Source organism: Lactuca saligna, chromosome 7 (assembly GCF_052625555.1).
Source record: "Lactuca saligna cultivar CGN05327 chromosome 7, ASM5262555v1, whole genome shotgun sequence".
Classification (NCBI taxonomy): domain Eukaryota; kingdom Viridiplantae; phylum Streptophyta; class Magnoliopsida; order Asterales; family Asteraceae; genus Lactuca; species Lactuca saligna.
In genome coordinates, this window is record NC_136423.1 from 25,332,357 (window position 1) to 25,351,245 (window position 18,889).

At 32.7% G+C, this 18,889-nt stretch overlaps 2 protein-coding genes across 2 annotated transcripts; one reads left to right on the forward strand and one right to left on the reverse strand.

Annotated features, from left to right (window-relative positions):
- Positions 1 to 1,469: 1,469 nt before the first annotated feature.
- Positions 1,470 to 6,291, reverse strand: IRX1 (cellulose synthase family protein). The gene is made up of 13 exons (XM_078963746.1): positions 5,855 to 6,291; positions 5,656 to 5,729; positions 5,502 to 5,553; positions 5,259 to 5,403; positions 4,848 to 5,120; positions 4,397 to 4,742; positions 4,163 to 4,300; positions 3,781 to 3,906; positions 3,353 to 3,565; positions 3,022 to 3,265; positions 2,718 to 2,917; positions 2,281 to 2,634; positions 1,470 to 2,192 (listed from the first exon to the last, which is right to left on the reverse strand). The coding sequence occupies exons 1-13, from the start codon at positions 6,033 to 6,035 to the stop codon at positions 1,608 to 1,610; spliced, it is 2,931 nt and encodes a 976-aa protein (XP_078819872.1). The 5' UTR covers positions 6,036 to 6,291; the 3' UTR covers positions 1,470 to 1,607.
- Positions 6,292 to 11,901: 5,610 nt separating this feature from the next.
- Positions 11,902 to 15,265, forward strand: LOC145003750 (Transducin/WD40 repeat-like superfamily protein). Its single transcript, XM_078962656.1, has 11 exons — positions 11,902 to 12,074; positions 12,528 to 12,624; positions 12,864 to 12,925; positions 13,106 to 13,162; positions 13,444 to 13,503; positions 13,667 to 13,723; positions 13,840 to 13,882; positions 14,201 to 14,278; positions 14,370 to 14,688; positions 14,761 to 14,917; positions 14,997 to 15,265. Exons 1-11 carry the CDS (start codon positions 11,937 to 11,939, stop codon positions 15,084 to 15,086), a joined length of 1,158 nt encoding a protein of 385 aa, XP_078818782.1. The 5' UTR covers positions 11,902 to 11,936; the 3' UTR covers positions 15,087 to 15,265.
- The last annotated feature ends 3,624 nt before the right edge of the window (positions 15,266 to 18,889 follow it).

Below are 18,889 nucleotides of genomic sequence, written 5' to 3' on the forward strand. Positions count from 1 at the left end.
CTTTATTTTTGTTACCTACATTTCTTTTATTCTTACATTATAAAAGAGTAACTTAATCATTCGTTCCACAATTAAAGCAATTGGATTAAATTAAAGGTGTAAACTAAAAAATAGTCATGTTTCTCATTTGGCAAAGTTTTTACCAATTCATGTTAAATCGTGGAATCTGATTGCTTCTTAAATCGTGAACATTTATTTATGTTGTTCGTTTAAGTTTATTTATATTAATATATGTTCAATTGTTTTTTTTTAATTACATTCATATATTAAATGTTTGTTTATGTTCATGTATGTTCAATTATGTTTGTTTATCTTTGTTCGTTTATGTTCGTTCATGTATATTTGTTTAGAATGCTACGAATATAAATGGATGAACATGAACATGATATTTGTTAAACAAACGAACATGAACCAGAAAACTCTTTCATTTATTCGTTCGTATTTCTTCGTTTGTTCGGCTAAGTTAAACGAATGAATATGAATAAGTCATTGTTCATGTTTGTTCGGTTCGTCAACAACCCTACATATTATACATCAAATATTGTAGACCATAGATTGAGAGAGAAGACAAAGATATAAGCCATAGATTGAGATTCCAAAGGTTTCTTTGTGGTATCCTTTAGGTGAAAAATAAGTTTTTCAGACAATCTGAGATTTATGTTTTTCAGTATCGCATATTTGTTAACCCTATTTATTAGTGTATATAAATATTGTTAGAGCTGTAAATGAATCGAACCAACACGAACAATTACGGTTGTAAAGGAACCGAACGAACACGAACAATGACTTGTTCATGTTCGTTCGTTTAAGTTAGTTAAACAGATGAACGAACATAAATAGATAAACAAACAAATTTTCTTGTTCATGTTCGTTCTTTTAACAAATTACTTTGTTCATATTTGTTTATGTTCATAAACATACTAAATTAACATAAAAGGATGAATATAAATAAACAAAGATAAACAAACACAATAGAACATATATGAACATAAAACGAACATATAATATAGTAATGTAATATAAGCAATTGAACATATATAAACATAAATAAATTTAAATGAACGAATATAAATGAATGTAAACAAACAATATAAACAAACATTCACGAACATAAATGAACAAACGAGATCATTATTCACACCTGTTCGTTTAACTAAACGAATAATAATTTATGTTTTCGTTCATTTATTAAATAAACAAACATAAACGAACTTCCCGCCAAACGGTTCGCCGAACAGTCGATTCGTTTACAACCCTAGATATAGTTTCTACTATTAAACCTCACGAGGTAACACGATTATCCCGATCTTATGGACCACGTTAATTATTGTCTTCATTGTTTTTTTTAATATAAGCATTCTCAATTGCCTTTGACCTTATAAACCCCAACAAAATAATATTTATCTAAAAAAATGTCACACAAACATAACCTTTTAACGAATTAATAAAGAATTTTCACAAGTATCATGTATGTATAATCTTGTAATGAAATTCTTATATTCCATTAAAGTTTTCCCATCAATTACATTTTCTCCAAACAAACATACACAGCACTCATTCGAACCAAAAAGATCTAAATTTCAAAAATTACAATTTAAACCCAACAATCAACAATCAATCTCAATGCATCCTTGAGTAAGACTCGAATCTCCTTTACTAACAAACGGATCGATCTTCACCCAAACAAGCGAGAACACCGACGCCAACAACACCGACCACAAAATCACAATCGTCGGAGTCCTGTTTTGCCTTCCCATCAGCCCTTTCAAAAACGGATACAAATGAAGAATCACCCAAAACGCAAAGAACACCTTCCCAAACAGCGGGCCCCACGCCTCATACCCTTTGTTAAGCGCATCGGAAAATCCCGCCACCACTCCGACCAAATTCACAACCAGAAGCGTCGTCGGAGGGATCAAAACCGTCGTCCATTTTATCATATAAAGCTCGCCGAACTCCAGATCGTCTGCGGATTTGCTGGTCACGGTGAAGTTCGTATCCACTCCCGCCAACATTTTCAGGAATCCCTGGAAAACGGCGAACAGATGGGCGGAGACACCACCGATCACCCAAAACTGCTCGTTACGCCAGAGCTCTTCGATACTAACGCCGCTCCATCGGATTTCCAATACACTGGTTGTAATGATCGATAAGAAGAGGCCGAGAAACCAAACTGCTGCCAGATTCGAAAGCTGAAATCAAACAACAAATGCAACTACTATTAGCTATTGATGTGATGTTTAAATTTCGTGATCTATGAAATTGGTTATTACTGATTACCGTTGGTATGATGAATTTTCCGGTGAGAAGGCAGATTGCCGGCAACGTACAGTATGCAACTAGAGGGAGAGAGGTGAAGGGGTAGACGATGGTGTTTATATACGCGAGTCTTTGAAGCAATTTCAGGCGTCCGCCGCCCCATCCGTACCACAACGGACAATGTCTGCTTAAGAAGATTTCGACGGATCCAAGCGCCCATCGCAAAACCTGGTGCAAACGATCGGACAAATTGATCGGAGCTGATCCTTTGAATGCAGGTCTTACTGGCATACAATATATCGATCTCCATCCTCTACAATGCATCTTGAATCCTGTCAAGATATCTTCTGTAACTGATCCATATATCCATCCAATCTGTTCATATTGCAAAAAGTTTTCATCATTTAATTGGGTAAGTTGATAAAATGGTGAAAGTAGAACTGTTTTTAGTTATTTACCTCTTTGCCCCATGCGGTTTTCTCTTCATACCCACAACTAATGACATGAATTGCTTCGTTGATCATGGTGGCTGGGTTTGCAGATTCGGCTAATCCTCCATTTTCCATTAAAGTTGATTCTATAAACACAGATGACATGCCAAAAGTTTTCTCAAAGCTCATTTGAGATATGAGTAATGACCTCTCATAATCATCATAACCTGCAAAAACATCACATTCACTCAGGTGTTGTTTCAATCTGTATATGAGCTATGTATGAGTGTTCCTCCTTTTTTACTGCAGAAAGAAAATAAATATGTCTTACTTTCAATCTCCTTAAGGTTAAAAATGGCAGCATTTAAATCGTCTCTTCTAGAATCACGTTGAAACTCTTCTAGATCTTTCTTAGGCTTCTTGGGTCCACAACAACACCACGAAGATGAAGAAGAAGGCTTTGATAATGCGGGTAGAGATTGAGGTCCATAACCATATAAAGCTTGCCTATAGAACACACAACCCGTTCCCACATAAACCGGCCCTTGAATGCCATCTAATCCTTTCATATTAACCTAAAATTAACAAAAAGAATGCCACAATTTCATTATTTTAAAACATGATTTATTTGGTAACAATTTCTCAATCATTATGAGGCTTACATCAAAGAAAACCGTGTTTCGATTGGCGTATCTATCACTTCGGTCAATACCATCAAACCTTTGAGGGAATTGTATATAGCAAACATCACGACCAACTAGTGGGTCCATCAAGAAACACATCGCCTCTCGAACTGCCTTGCTATTGTTTACATAGTGATCACAATCCAAATTAAGAATATAGGGTGCATTCGTGAGAACCGCAGAAACCCTAACCTGAAAAAAAAAACATAGTATTCAAATTTATGTCATTGGTCTGTTTATTTTTACTTAATACAGAAAGAACGACTTAATACAGAAAGTCAGGTAAAGAACACTTTCACGATTAAGTCAATAAGCCTAACAAACACTTTGTGACATCTTTTTATCAAATATTTTTCGAACATCATTTATCCACACAACACTGTGTGACGATGTAATTTAGGATTTACCAGAGCATTTTCAGCACCGGCCTTTTTGTGGTGTTGATATCCGGGCCTCTTCTCTCTAGATACATAAACTAGTCGAGGAAGCTCATTTCCTTCAATGTCGCGGGCCCCACTGTGTCCTAGGAAAACCTGAAAATACGGAAAATGATGGTTATCTAGCGACACGTAATCAAACATGTTTTTTTATGACAAATTCAAAATGTGTAACTTAAAAAGGAAAAGTAAACACCACTCCTATAACCAACCGGTCCCACAGCTAACATAAAGTTGATGTCCAGGTTCAATGAACCTAAACCTCACTTTGCATCTGTTACACAGAACACGATGAACTTTCTAGGATTATTTTCAATAATCAGGACCAGAAGGGAAAAAACGTCTTTTGCACCTGAATCATGCCGGGGTGATCGCGTGTGTTATTTCCCGGCCACGGTGTTCCATCTTGCATGGTCCATCCTTCTTCCGGGGTTTTCTGAGCTTTAGCCACTAAAGCATTTACCCTCACTTTATACTCCTCATAATCCCGCTACAAAACATACAAACAATTCACTTTAATTTTTACTCATAATAGCAACATACCGACAAATTTTAACCTAATAATATACAATTTTTTGAAACTTACTTTCATCGCTCTACGTTCCTTTACAAACGAAGGTTGGATTTTATCTTTCAAGTAATCGATCTTTTGCGAGAAGTAAAATTCAGGTGCACGTGGTTCAATTGAAAACCGTTTACAAAACGGGACCCACTTCCTTGCAAACTCCGCGGTTTCAACAAGCGATTCAAACGAAAGCATCGCAGCACCATCATCCGAGACATAACATGAGACTTTATCAACGGGGTAATCAACGGCTAGGATTGAAAGTACAGTATTGGCTGTGATTAGAGGAGGCTCTTTCAAAGGGTCAACTGTGCTCACAAAGAAGTCAACAGCCGCAAGTTCCGAAGGCTCACCTTCTCTTTCATACCTATGATAGATAGATACATATGGAATGTATTTTAGTTTTTAGTTTTTAGTTTTTAGTTTTTAGTTTCTATTCCAATTTTTTAGTTAAATGTTTTTTTTTTAATACCTTGCGGATAGTTCATCGGTGAAAGTGATTCTATTGATGGGACACCATTTGGGGAATTGATCCAAGACCCAAGAAATAGCAAACCAAATCTCACAAATAACAGAAGTTAGCCATAAACCATAAGAACTTTCAACTGGGTTTGTTATTCTGTAATGAAAGAAAAGTCCCAAAATGATCAATCGCACTATAATCACAACTCTATAAGGTGTGATTTGGCTCTTTGGAATTGGAACTATTTGTGAAAGTGGTTGCATTGTATTCGCCTCTGTTGACCTGTAAGAAACAATTATTAGTTCTCATTAATTAAACCATATTAGAAGTTGTCAAGTTGCAACTTTTAATTATAATTTTGATTTTACTAAAAAATTAAAAAGGAACTAAAATGTCATGTACTTAGTACTTAGTACTTACCCCTGCTTTTCACCCATCTGTTGGTCTACAGGAATTTGAACTTCTTTAGCAACTTTAGCGACACTCTTTTTTTTCTTGTTCTTTTTATCCTTCCAACTTTCGACCCTGTTCTTCCAGATTGGGTTCCCATCTTCATCAATCATTTCTTCATGAAAAAAGAAAAAGAAAAACAAAGAAAGATTATTTGATTATAAAATTGAAGCTCCGAAATTTCTGAATGACTCAAAATTCAATGTGACTCACCACTATCCACTGTTGATACAGTGCTTATATTTCTTGCATGAAGTCCAGCATCCTTCACCAAATAATATGGAAAATTTAATGTGAATTGTATTCAAATTATATAACTTTTGGTAAAAATGGTTAAAATCGCCATGTTTATGACTTGTAGTTATACCTGACTGTGATTAAGGTGACCAGCCATGGTAGTGTGGGTGACAGGCTCCTTTTCTGCAACATTTGTTAAGCTTCCTGTATAATCGGAAGATACAAGTTGGTTTAGTTATGAAGTAACATTAAAGGAAATTCCCAATTTCAAGTTCATATGCGAATCAAAAGCGAAAAAAATCCGAAGAAAGGGTTTTTAGAACTAATACCATCATAAGGGGTACCACATTGTATGCAAGCATTATGCCCTTCCTTGATCTCATAATCCAAACAAGCTTTACAGATCGGGAAATTACACTCATGGCAGCCGACAAACACTCCACTCCCATTAGAAACAAACCCAACTTGTTCGCCACAGGTGTTGCAAATCGGCATCTCCGGGTGCATCATTTCGCTTCGCTGTAAACCCCAATTGGATTGGGTTTTATCTCGCAAATGCTGCGAAATTGACTCGACTTGGTTCCTTCATTTGTTCTTCCTTTTCTATATATGGAATTCGGATGAGCGGAATAGGGTAGGATATGTGAGGTTGGTGCGCCATTTCAGGATTAGTGAAAAGGAAGGGTTGCTGGTATGGAGGGTGGGATGTTGGTGTCTTTGTAGAATTGAGATTTTGAAGCAAAAGAAAGGTGATTTTCATGGTGTGAAGGTTTAAAAATTTTGCGGGAATTTGAAGGAATGCTGTTACAGTTGCAGTCTTGCAGATGGGGTTTGTTCGTCCCATCGGCATACCTGACAATGACCTGTTAAGTGTACAATATTTAATGCGTAATGTACAACTCCTAGTTGTTGAAGTGTTTTTTTTGCCATTTTTTTTTTTCTAATTTGCCACAAAAAAAAAATATTAAATTTTAACTATTATATAAATCAATATTTTAGATTAGTTTATGACTATATGTTTTAATCTTGATATTTATTTTTTAACAAAAAAATCTAAATTATCTAATTTTATATGATAATTTGTTATTTTCTATTGAAAAAATAAAGATTATTTCATAAATTAAGCAAAATATAGAATAATAGAAATTTTGTGTTCAAAAAATAATAAAATTAAACTATAAATTAACCCAAAATATTGAAAATTTATTATATATTTTATTTTTTTTATATTAAATAGTTTATTACTTTGTTTACATAGTTATTATCATTATAATTGTGAAACAAATTTAATTTAAGTCCATACTAATTTCTTCTCTTATGTCTTAGACGATACTCCATTCATCCAAAAAGTTCTATTTTTTTACTAAAAATTATCATAGAAAACATATCATGATTTAAAACTATTGGTCAATTCTTTTAAATAAACAAAGCAGTGCGTGGATCGGAATTAATTTTAATTAATAAATTAATAACGATAAAGAAACTTGATTTAAAAGCTTACCAAAATATTGTAATGTGTTAAGTAACGTAAATTTGATAAATACTATTATTTTATAAATTAAAGTATTTTATTTTACAGAAAATTTACATTAAATTTTATGTCATTTGTTATAAATCAAATTATTTTATTTTACCACTAACTGTATTTTATAAAAATAAAGTATTTAATTTAACTGGATTTAATAATATTTATAGATGTACGCCCAATGGCGTTATTCCGACGTGGCAAGAGAAAAGTAAAGATGAGACGATTCTACTAGCTACCCAAGACACAAAACTAACGTATATATACCGGCTAAAAACATCTCGAATGCATTTCAATAAAAGAGTTGAATGACATTACATGTCTAATTGACACTCAATGGATATGAAGTTCAATGACTATTGAATTTTTCAATGAGAAAAAAAGAAATATTTCAATTATCAAATTTGTAATAAATTAGAGTTTACAAATATATTTAATTGAAGAGTTTAATGCATTGTAGAAAATTTTTGGTAGAGTTATATGAAGAGTATAATGATGATGTGTCAATCCGTTAAACTCTAATAAGTTTCATGCATTATGGATGCCCTAACCGTAAACATCCTTTTAACCCCCCTACCCCCCCTCTTTTTTTTAGAGTTCGATGCATCACAAGAATGAGAGAGAAAGAAAGAGGCGAGAGAAGAGGGTCACCAGAAAAAGAGGTGCCGCGTGAGCTATGCCGAAAAGGGGGAGATAAGAGGGTTGGGGGGGGGGGGGGGGTTGTGGTGATCAAGCGTTCTAACCTTAAGTAAGTTCTTTTCTTTTTCTTCTTCTTTACTTGCTACCATCAAAAACACTAGTCACTACCATAATTCACCACCGCCGACAACCATCGCTGCCAGCGAACCAACATGACACCAACACAAAGGGTTCCACAGAGGGGTAGTTGTTGTCTTACCGTTTCTAGCTTTAAAAAAGTTGAGTAATTAAGCCATGAAGTCCATTTTCCTCTTTATTTCAGCAATCTACATTTGATGTAGGAGTTCTTACCCTCAAACCACCACCATGTAACCATCGTAAAGCACCACAATGTGGTGGATGTAAAAAGAATTCATTGATTTAGCCTTATGATGGAGTTCTAGTCTTAAGAGGTTAAGTTGAAAGCTTAACCCCACACCCTAGTATTGAAAGCTATGATTTTAAGTAAAATCCTTGTATTGTTAAGCCTCTGTAAGCCATGTTCTTAATCCATTAAACCACCCTTGATACACATAGTGATGTATTATTTATGAGCTCTTAAACTACTGAAAGTATTAAGTAAGAGTTTTGTCATTAAGTGCCTAATAGGTAAGGGTGAAAGTTGACTTAATGTCTTTAATTCTATAAATCATGAATCTGCCTCGCATTTCTAGAAATTATAAAAAATCCCTCAAAATTGTTGAAGGTGTAATTTATATAGTTGGAAAGTTATGAATGTCCACTAGCTTTTATCTACAAACTTCCTAGGTCGATTTTGGTCTTAGATCGTTTATCTCGTTTTGTTCAAAGTAATCAAGAGAGTGGTCAACATTTTGTTGCAATGTGCCATTACTTCTAAAATTTATACAAAATCAACAAAAAATCGTTATAATGTGTATTGTATATCATTGAAACGGTAAAGGAGTGAATTTAACAATAAGTAATAACCTTCCTGAAAGAATAAGTTTAAGAGGGTAAATCTATCCATGAACATATTGTTGTAACGAAAGTAAAAGTGAAAATAAAGTATGATATAAGTATTACTAAGTAATGATTCGAGATTCGGTCTAGGTAGAGATTACTGTATTATATGTAGGAGTTTAGAGAAAAAAGAAGTTTATCATAGCTTATGGTAGGAATATTGTTCAGACGGCTTGTTATTTAAGTGAGTTACATTAATTTGTTTACTATGTTGACTATGCATGTATATGTGTAATGTTAGAGATATTGACCATTACAATCCCTTCGGGGGGGGGGGGGGGGGGGGGGAATAGTTAAGGTGTGGATGATAATGACAAGCCCTTCGAGGGAAGTGATCAGTTCCAAGTATTGCAGTGTATGAGACAAGCTTTTTTGGGGAACTAGTTTGCTAGTGTAGGGTTAGTACCGACAATATGTGTTAGAAACTTCTGTATGATATAATATATGAATGTTATGAAAAAGTATGCGTTATGTGAAGGTATATGATTAATACAATGGATGAATAATTTGTATGTCCACTAATCTTTATGCTTACAACTTACCCGATATTTATTTACCTTTTCAGGACCTTCGACCTTCTGGTACATATAAGGAAAAATACCAAGCACGACTGCCCATGGTGTTCACATTCCGAATGTTTTTCAGTTTTGATTACTTGTTACTTAAGTTTATGAAACCTGAGTTTTGACTTACGCACCGGTTTAAATAGTTTTCTTTTAGTAACTATGATATTACATTTTGAAAGTTTTAAGGGAAACGTATTGAATGTTTCCTTATAAAATGTTTTAAATGAAAAAACTTTTTTTTTTGGGATGTTACATTGTTATTAACAATGTAGTATATGGTTGAAATTAAGTAGTTGGCGGTTTTACTATTAGGTTCCATATCAAATATTTAGCTTTATACATAGAATCTCAATTTGATTGTCAACTTCATTACAAAATAATTAAAATTCTCTACTTTGTCTATGAATATAACATAATTATCTAATCGTATGTGAAGTATGAACCACATAAATCTTATATGTTCTATATTTTTTTCTTCGCTTAATAGTGTGTTGTCTTTTGAAAACCTTCACAAGAATTTGGATAATGTGATTACATCCTTTTGGATTGTTACAACGATGTAGTTTCCTTTGAAATGTACAAACTTTATTCTAAGCATGCCAAATTCATGAATATGCATTCATACACAAAAAATAATGTGTTGCTCTTTCATTTCAATTATGAAACGTTAACATGTAATATAAAATCGGAAAACATATCTATTTGAGTTTAAGACCGTGAAATGAAGGTAGAAAATAGGATTAACACATAGTGAATTCACTAGGTGGTGTTATATTGCTTCACGTCGGTCTTTCTGAAAGTAACTAGTCAAGTACATGATTTGATAAATGATTCCACGTTAACCAATACATGATTCTAGTGGTCACATTTTAAATGTTAATATGGTAAATGCATGATGAATAGTTATGTTTACTCGAATGATATATATATATATATATATATATATATATATATATATATATATATATATATATATATATATATATATATATATATATATATATATATATATATATATATATATATCACCGATTGAGGAAAACAAGTTCATATTGATCATATGAAGCTCGGGCCACATAATAAGTTGAAAGTTGATTCATGTCGTTGAAACTTAATATGTTCAAGTTGTTAATTTCCGTAATAAATTGGATTGGTTGTCGAATGACTATTTTTAAACATTTTTTGTTTTGCTTGCACCACTTTACGATAATAAACCATTTAGGCAAACTTGGAAAATTAGGGATAATATCATAAAAAACCTTAAGGTTGGCAGAAAATGTCGGTTTTACCATTCGACAGATTTTTGGTTCGTTTATACCGCAAACTTGTCATTTTTTTTTGTCGATTTTGCCATTTTTCCTGCAATAGCAGGTTTCCAGGTTACTATGAATTATTTTTTACGAAAAAACCTTAAGATTATAAACATATAAAATATAAATATATGTTCAAAATTTTATAAAACTAAATAGTTTTCTACTGAAACATATTTTTAGCTTTATGTACGGTAAATTTTATATTTGTTCGGTATAAAGTTTTTATATTTAAATTTTAAAAAAGTTACCTAGTTTTATCAAAATTTAAATATATTTATTAATTAATACTTAAACTTTTCAAAACAATATTAAAAAACATCTGTTAGCTAATAATAATATGACATTAGTTACATTCAATTAATTTTTTTAAAAGAAAAATAAAAATATTTTGTATGTTTAAAAGCTTTGTATTTCAGAAATAATAAACTATCATATTTTTATTATGTATTTAAACATATAAAAAATATGATATGTTAGTATTTCTGAAATACAAATCTTTTAAACATATAAAATATTTTTATGTACCTATAAAATATTTTTATTTACCTTTTAAAAAAATTAATTGAATGTACTTGATGCCATATTATTCATATTAACTATTTTAACATAATTAATTATTAACTAACAAATATCTTTTAATTTTGTTCTGAAAAGTTGAAGTATTAATTAAGAAATATATTCAAATTTTTTTAAAACTAGGTAACTTTTTAAAAATTTAAATATAAAAAGTTTATATCAAACAAATATAAAAGTTACCGTACGTAAAGCTAAAATATGTTTCAGTAGAAAACTATTTAGTTTTATCAAAATTTGAATATATATTTATATTTTATTTGTTTATAATCTTAAAGGTTTTTTTACAAAATATTTGTAAACTTAAGAGTTTTTTCGCAAAAAAACAATTCATAATAACCTGGAAACCTGCAAAAAAAAAATGACAAATTTACGGTACAAACCAACAAAAAAAATATTGCAGGTAATAAGGGCAAAACCAACAAAAATAATGACAAATTTACGGTATAAACGAACCAAAAATCTACCGAAGGGTAAAACCGATATTTTCTACCAAACTTAAGCCTTTTTATGACATTATGCTTGGAAAATTATTGCATAAAATTCTGATGATGGTAGAAAATCAAAACAAATAAACTTTTGGAATAAAATTGTAAAGTTAAAGACTTAATTGAGAAAAAAAAAATATCAAAAATAGTTTTTTATACAAACTTACTTTTATCCGATTTGCCCTTATATTTATATAAAAAAAGGTAAACTAACAAAAATGAAATTGTGTAAAATATAAATACGTGATAAATACTCCGAAAGTTCAGTTCAATAGCGAGAACCAAAAATGGCGGAATCGAGTGTGGAGACGAACGCCACGCCTACGACTAGACCACAAGCAAGACGGCTGAAAGGTCATAAAGCCATCGCTACCTGCTGTATTGCTTCCCGCGATCGTCCTGGCCTCATCGCTTCTTCATCCGAAGTACGCACCCTTTCTCACCTCTTAATTTACCTCTTTCAGTTGTGTTATCATTTTACTGTTTTGTTTATTGACACTTGCCAATAACTTAATTCCAAAAGAGAGACGAATTCTTCACTAATTAGTTCGTACCTATTTCAACTACGAAATTGATAGGAATTCTTGCATTTGTGTTGTGTTGCTTTTGAGGTTACGAATACTAACATTTAACCTTAAATATGCTATTAATTTCCTGATATATTACAAATTCCTGTTAACTACATTAAGGTTACTCAAAGTTATTACGTATGAGTTCACAAGGCTTGGCTTCAGATTTTAAGGAAATTTTTTAAACCTAAGTACCTAACAATGGATTTTTGAGTCAATTTGATTAACATTCAACTTCAAAAACAGTATGTGAGGTCAGAAGACTTATCAAAAGGTACTAACTATGAAATTATATCATGGTATATGCAGGATGGGTGTGTTTGCTGGTTTGATATGCGATGTAAAGATCTTTTGTTTACCATGGATGCTGCACAAAATCCTATTTCCTCCTTATGCTTCAAACCAGGTTAATGTTCTTAGTTTTCAATACATTGTAGCAATTTATCTCTGTTGTTTCAAATGAATATGTTGTGCTTTAGTTGTTTGTTAACATGTTTAACTTGCATACTCGATCACATGCATTAGGTTGCTATCTTCAGATTAACTAAAAAATTGGTTTAGGTGCACAAATGCAGGAGATTATATTATGTTTTTCTTTTTTCAAGAAAAGTTTTATAGGCTGCTTGTATTTTTTTCATATTGCAGGGAATGAGGATATCATATACATTTCCTCAGAAAATGAAGTGAAGGTTTTTGATGTACATATGGTAATTTTTATCAGATAATTATCACATTTCCTCCTTTTGTTACCCTTAAACTATTCATTGATTTTGAGTTGTTAGGTTTTATTTAACACCCATACTTGTTTGGTTGATTTACATAAAGAAAGAACTTACTTGTTCCATGGTTATTCTTTAGAGGTAACAATGTTGAGCTTCATCTTGCAGCTTACATCATGGAAGCCATTGGAGAGTTTCAATTACAATAAAGAGGAGATAAACCAGGTCCAGATTTACATTATCTGTTTATCTTTTATCTGAAAGGTTAAATTCAACAAATAGCAACATACTTTCATTTATTTGTGTATTATAGCATCCACTTCCATTTCTGATTGGGTAGGTTTTCAAAGTACAATGTTGTAATAGAAAAAATGAAATCAGAAAGCTATAATAAACAAATCAATTGAAATATGTTGCTATTTCATGCACTTTACCTTTATCTAAACTCATAAGTTATTATAGCTATCATTTGCATCATAATTGAGCATCTACTTCTTTCTATGCAGATCACATGCAACTCAAAATCATCTTTTCTAGCAGCTGCAGATGATGGTGGTGATATAAAGGTTTGGTTATTTAGTTAATAGATTATAATTTTTTTTTTTTCTACTTCACAACAACAATTACAATAGTCATTTTTGGTTTAATGATCTTATTATTTTAATCTTCTTTTTCTATATGCTTTATATCTAGCATTTATTCCTCTTAATATTGATTATCATCTTGCAGATTATTGACATTCGCCAAAAGTGCCTTTATAAGACATTAAGAGCTGCCCATGAAAGTGTATCCTTAAATTTTTTGTCTTGCTTAATCACCCTCCCCCCCCCCCCCCCCCCCCCCCCCCCCCCCACCCACACACACACACAATTTTCTTGCTTGTCATCTTAATTTATTTTCAGATATGTAGCAGTGTGCAGTTTCTTCCTTGGAGACCTTGGGAAGGTGTGTTTTTTTTGCATTGCCTTTAATCTGTGAATATTACTTATTTAACAAAAAGTAAATTACCTTTTTGGTACCTGAGTTTGTTCAAAAGTCTCAGTTTTGGTCCCAAACAGTTTCCTCTTTGCAATTTTGGTCCCTATATGCACCGAAATTGCAAAAGGAAATTTGAAAACACAAATTTTGAACATTCTCATGGACCAAAATCATTACACTTTTAAAAAACAAACACTAAAATTGCAAAAGGAAACTATCTTGGGACCAAAACTGCAAATTTTTTACAAACTCAGGGACCAAAATTGTAACATGTTTCTTTTGCAGTAATCACCGGTGGGCTTGATTCAAAGCTTATAATGTGGGACTTCTCCAAAGGACGACCATTCAAAGTTATGGACTTGGGTATGATTAAATTCATGTGTGCAAATGACGTTAATGCCCTCATTAGTTTTAACTATATATATATATGTATATATATTTTCTCTTCCTTTAGGTAAGTCTGATCCAGAGAGTAGCAGTAGTGGGGCCCAGTGCTTCAACCCTGCTTTTGTCCATGCAATTGCAGTTCCTGAAGTTGATATGTTGGAAAAGCTTGACAAAATTTGTGTGGTGGCAAGAGGCGATGGTGTTGTTGATGTAATAAATATCGAATCAGAATTCACAGCTGCAAAATCTAAAGCTAGAAAAACCGGTCAAACAAAGTCAAATGGAAAATCTTCATCTCAAAATCCCGAAACCCAAGATCAAAATCAACGGACGAGATTGCGTTTGGATTATTCCTGTGGAGGGCATACTGCTGCTGTATCTTGTGTGTAAGTCAATCGTTCTTGACTTTTATGTTCAAATACATTAAAATCACTTATAAAAATTGTGATATTTTTTAGGGCGTTTTCTATGTTTGGGGAGAAAGGAAGGTATGTTATATCAGGGGGAAATGATAAAGCTGTGAAAGCTTGGAATTTGTCAAGATTCTCTGAAGTGGATCAAACTACCAGGGACAATACGGACATTCTACATTTAAACATTAGTTTGAGCAGAAAAGTAAGTCTACTTACTGACTACTCCATTCCCTATTTTTTCAAGGGTATTTTTGGTATTTTAACTTTTGAAATGCTGGTAGGTCAATTGGCTTTGCAGCACCCCGAGTGATTCAGATAATCTTGTTGTATGTGATACCTCTAAAGTCGTGAAGGTTTATACAGTTGCATAATTAGATTGTCATTTAGGTATTTTAGTTGTTTCACAATTTTGAACATCTGTAATAAGTCTTTTACAAATCTTATGCCCCTATGAACATAGTAACAGAGTTCAGATGCTTAAGCAACTATGAACATCACCATCAAATACTTGAAAGAAATATGTATGAAATTTTATAGCGTTCTTCCACTATGTCAAAAAAAAAAGTACTGTTCGATAAGAATATATACATTTTTTCAATATGTTTTATTGAACTTTTGTAGAAAAAAAATGTGACAATCAGTTAAATTTTTTAAAGTTTCGTACATTATAGATGGACAAAGTTAAAAAAACTAAAGACTTAATTAAAAACAAAAATAGTAATTTTTGTGAATATGAATGAGAAATCTGATAAATATCACAAAGACACATAAAACTCAAAGTATTTTCGCTTCTTTATGAGGCAACTTTAAAAAGTCGTTTAGAGCATATATGACAATGGGACCATCCGACCAAAATTTGTAAATGTGAATTGAAAACTCAAAGGCATTATGCCTAGAATAAACCGATTTCGTTTTTCAGCATATTCACAAAATAAACTAGCTACTATGCCCATGATAAAAGGCCCATCAGAGACATCGCAAGGACATAATAAGAAAGGGAAAGACCGGAAACAATGAGCTTATTGAAGAGAAGAATTACAGAGCAATTCTCCTTGGGCTGAAAACCCTACAACTTCCATGAATTTGGAGCATATATTATATTCTGCCAAAGGAGAATTGCCCTGCCATTCTATATCTCTCCCACTGCAATGCACCTGTAGAAACATTCATTCTAAATACAACCTTCAGAATTTGGTGCATGAAAGATCCATGATAAAAGTTATTCCTTCTCACCATGTAAAGTTCATGAAGATCAGGAGTTTCTCATTTTTACATTTCTTGACACGATAAAGATGGCAGTTGCTTTCAACCCTTCGGTTACTTGATTTGCATTTTATGGTACTCTAGTAATGTTAGCGGTGTCATATATTATCTCACATTTGCAGAATAACTTTAACCGGTGATTCGCATCTTGATTGAATATCTGTAACTTCATATATAGTTATGGACTTACGGTGCTTCAACGATTTGATTACCGCTACTCAGAGTTCAATATTTCATCTTGTGATCACATTCCAAACAAGTGACGAAAAGTTGCAACCGGTGAAGATGATCTTGATAATCCTATGGAGAACTTTCTCTAATTTAACTACATAGATAAATACGTATCGAGTGTTACTAATTATAGGAAGCATCACATCACATCACATCACATCACACACACACACACACTCACACACACACACACACACACACATATATATATATATATATATATATATATATATATATATATATATATATATATATATATATATATATATGATTGTCCCAATCAGTTTCCATGTCCACATTCAATTAGTTAGATACTTCAAGTCCCCACTTTGTCTAAAAGATGATCACCCAAAAAGTGTGTATCGTCCCATTTTCACAAATAAGTTTTTTCATTTTTTGGTTAAGGTAAAGCACCATTTTCATAAACACAAGTTAAGAAAACTCATTTGTTCCAAATACAATTGTTTAAAAACAAAAGTAATACAATAATTGCATAATCTCCAATTTTGGTGATAAGTGTGTATAGTCACGCATTCGCCTTTCTATGATCACCAATAGTACCTGAAAAACATTTAATCCACAATTGTAAGCCAAAGCTTAGTGAGTCCTACCCAAATACCACAAACCACAATCTATATACAATGCATGTGCATACACACGAGCCTTCAGTCTGAATGGACTGCCTCGTGAGGCCGACAATACACCTAGACCGCTCACCTGGGCCTTAATTTAGCGACTGGCCCCCCTCCCGTGCCTACAACATACAACTGGTCCTCACCTGGCCTACACCACACTGCTGGCCCACCCGGGTATCTTGGCCTACTGTACAAAGTAGGACCGCCTCATTCCACCACCAACTATGTCGACATATAAATACAAGTAAACAAATAAGAACAAAAACACATGCAACTATCTACACTTGTCTACCTGTCTACAACTCACTATCACATATCAGGCCTTATAAAGTACTCTACGCCACCACTGACAGATCACTAATAAATGCATAACTATATGTAACCATAGGTGAGATAGACAGTCGAACAGGTGATCCCACTCTAGATCCACAACCAAACAAGAAATAGGTAAGAAAGCCTAGATCAAGAGTTCTCAGGCTATCCTATATGTCTACATACAACCCCTCGGGCACTTAAATAGATGATCACCGATCCCTGCTACTCTAACCAGCATACCACTACTCTTATATCCTAACATACAAGGACATATACTGTAACACATAGTATAGTAAGGAAACTCACTTGAATCAAAGACCTAAGGAAAAAGAGCAACATATTCACTCCTTGTACTAATCGCCCTCGCAAACCGACTAGGACCAAACAAAGACAAATCCTTAATTAATAACTTAAGTCCTTCAAATTTGATTCAAAGTTAAACTCAAAAGTATTTTCGGTTCTTTATGAGGCAACTTTAAAAAGTCGTTTAGAGCATATATGACAATGGGACCATCCAACCAAAATTTGTAAATGTGAATTGAAAACTCAAAGGCATTATACCTAGAATAAACGGATTTAGTTTTTCATCATATTCACAAAATAAACTAGCTAGTATGCCTATGATAAAAGGCCAATTAGAGACATCGTAAGGACATGCTTACCAAGGGAAAGACTGGAAACAATGAGCGTATTGAAGACAAGAATTACAGAGCAATTCTCCTTGGGCTGAAAACCCTACAACTTCCATGAATTTGGAGCATATATATTATATTCTGCCAAAGGAGAATTGCTCTACCAGTCTATATCTCTCCCACTGCAATGCACCTGTAGAAACATTCATTCTAAATACCACCTTCAGAATTCGGTGCATGAAAGATCCATGATATGCTCGATAAAAGTTATTCCTTCTCACCATGTAAAGTTCATGAAGATCATGAGTTTCACGATTTTACATTTCTTGACACGATAAAGATAGTAGTTGCTTTCAACCCTTGGGTTACTTGATTTGCATTTTATGTTACTTTAGTAATGTTAGCGGTGTCATATATTATCACATTTGCAAAATAACTTTAACCGGTGATTCGCATCTTGACTGAATATCTGTAACTTCATATATCGTTATGGACTTACGATGCTTCAACGATTTGATTACTGCTACTCAGAGTTCAATATTTCATCTTGTGATCACATTCCAGACAAGTGACGAAAATTTGCAACCGGTGAAGATGATCTTAATAATCCTATGGAGAACTTTCTCTAATTTAACTACATAGATAAATACGTATCGAGTGTTACTAATTATATGAAGCATCACATCTCACACACATGTGTGTGTCTATATATATATATATATATATATATATATATATATATATATATATATATATATATATATATATATATATATATATATATATATGATTCTCCCAATCAATTTCCATGTCCACATTCAATTAGTTAGATACTTCAAGTCCCCACTTTGTCTAAGATGATCACCCAAAAAGTGTGTAACGTCCCATTTTCACAAATAAGTTTTTTCACTTTTTGGTTAAGGTAAAACACCATTTTCATAAACCCAAGTTAAGAAAACTCATTTGTTCCAAATACAGTTGTTTAAAAACAAAAGTAATACAATAATTGCATAATCTCCAATTTTGGTGATAAGTGTGTATAGTCACGCATTCGCCTTTCTACGATCACCAATAGTACCTGAAAAACATTTAATCCAC

What these genes read in the sequence shown, in the direction of transcription:
- IRX1 (XM_078963746.1), bottom strand. Translation starts at nt 6,035, where the DNA reads ATGATGCACCCGGAGATGCCGATTTGCAACACCTGTGGCGAACAAGTT. An exon ending in TGTATCAACAGTGGATAGTG is followed by an intron (nt 5,404 to 5,501) that starts GTGAGTCACATT and finishes TTTTTCATGAAG; the next exon opens with AAATGATTGATGAAGATGGG. An exon ending in CAGATGGGTGAAAAGCAGGG is followed by an intron (nt 5,121 to 5,258) that starts GTAAGTACTAAG and finishes TGTTTCTTACAG; the next exon opens with GTCAACAGAGGCGAATACAA.
- LOC145003750 (XM_078962656.1), top strand. Translation starts at nt 11,937, where the DNA reads ATGGCGGAATCGAGTGTGGAGACGAACGCCACGCCTACGACTAGACCA. An exon ending in ATAAAGAGGAGATAAACCAG is followed by an intron (nt 13,163 to 13,443) that starts GTCCAGATTTAC and finishes CTTTCTATGCAG; the next exon opens with ATCACATGCAACTCAAAATC. An exon ending in ATTCAAAGTTATGGACTTGG is followed by an intron (nt 14,279 to 14,369) that starts GTATGATTAAAT and finishes CTCTTCCTTTAG; the next exon opens with GTAAGTCTGATCCAGAGAGT.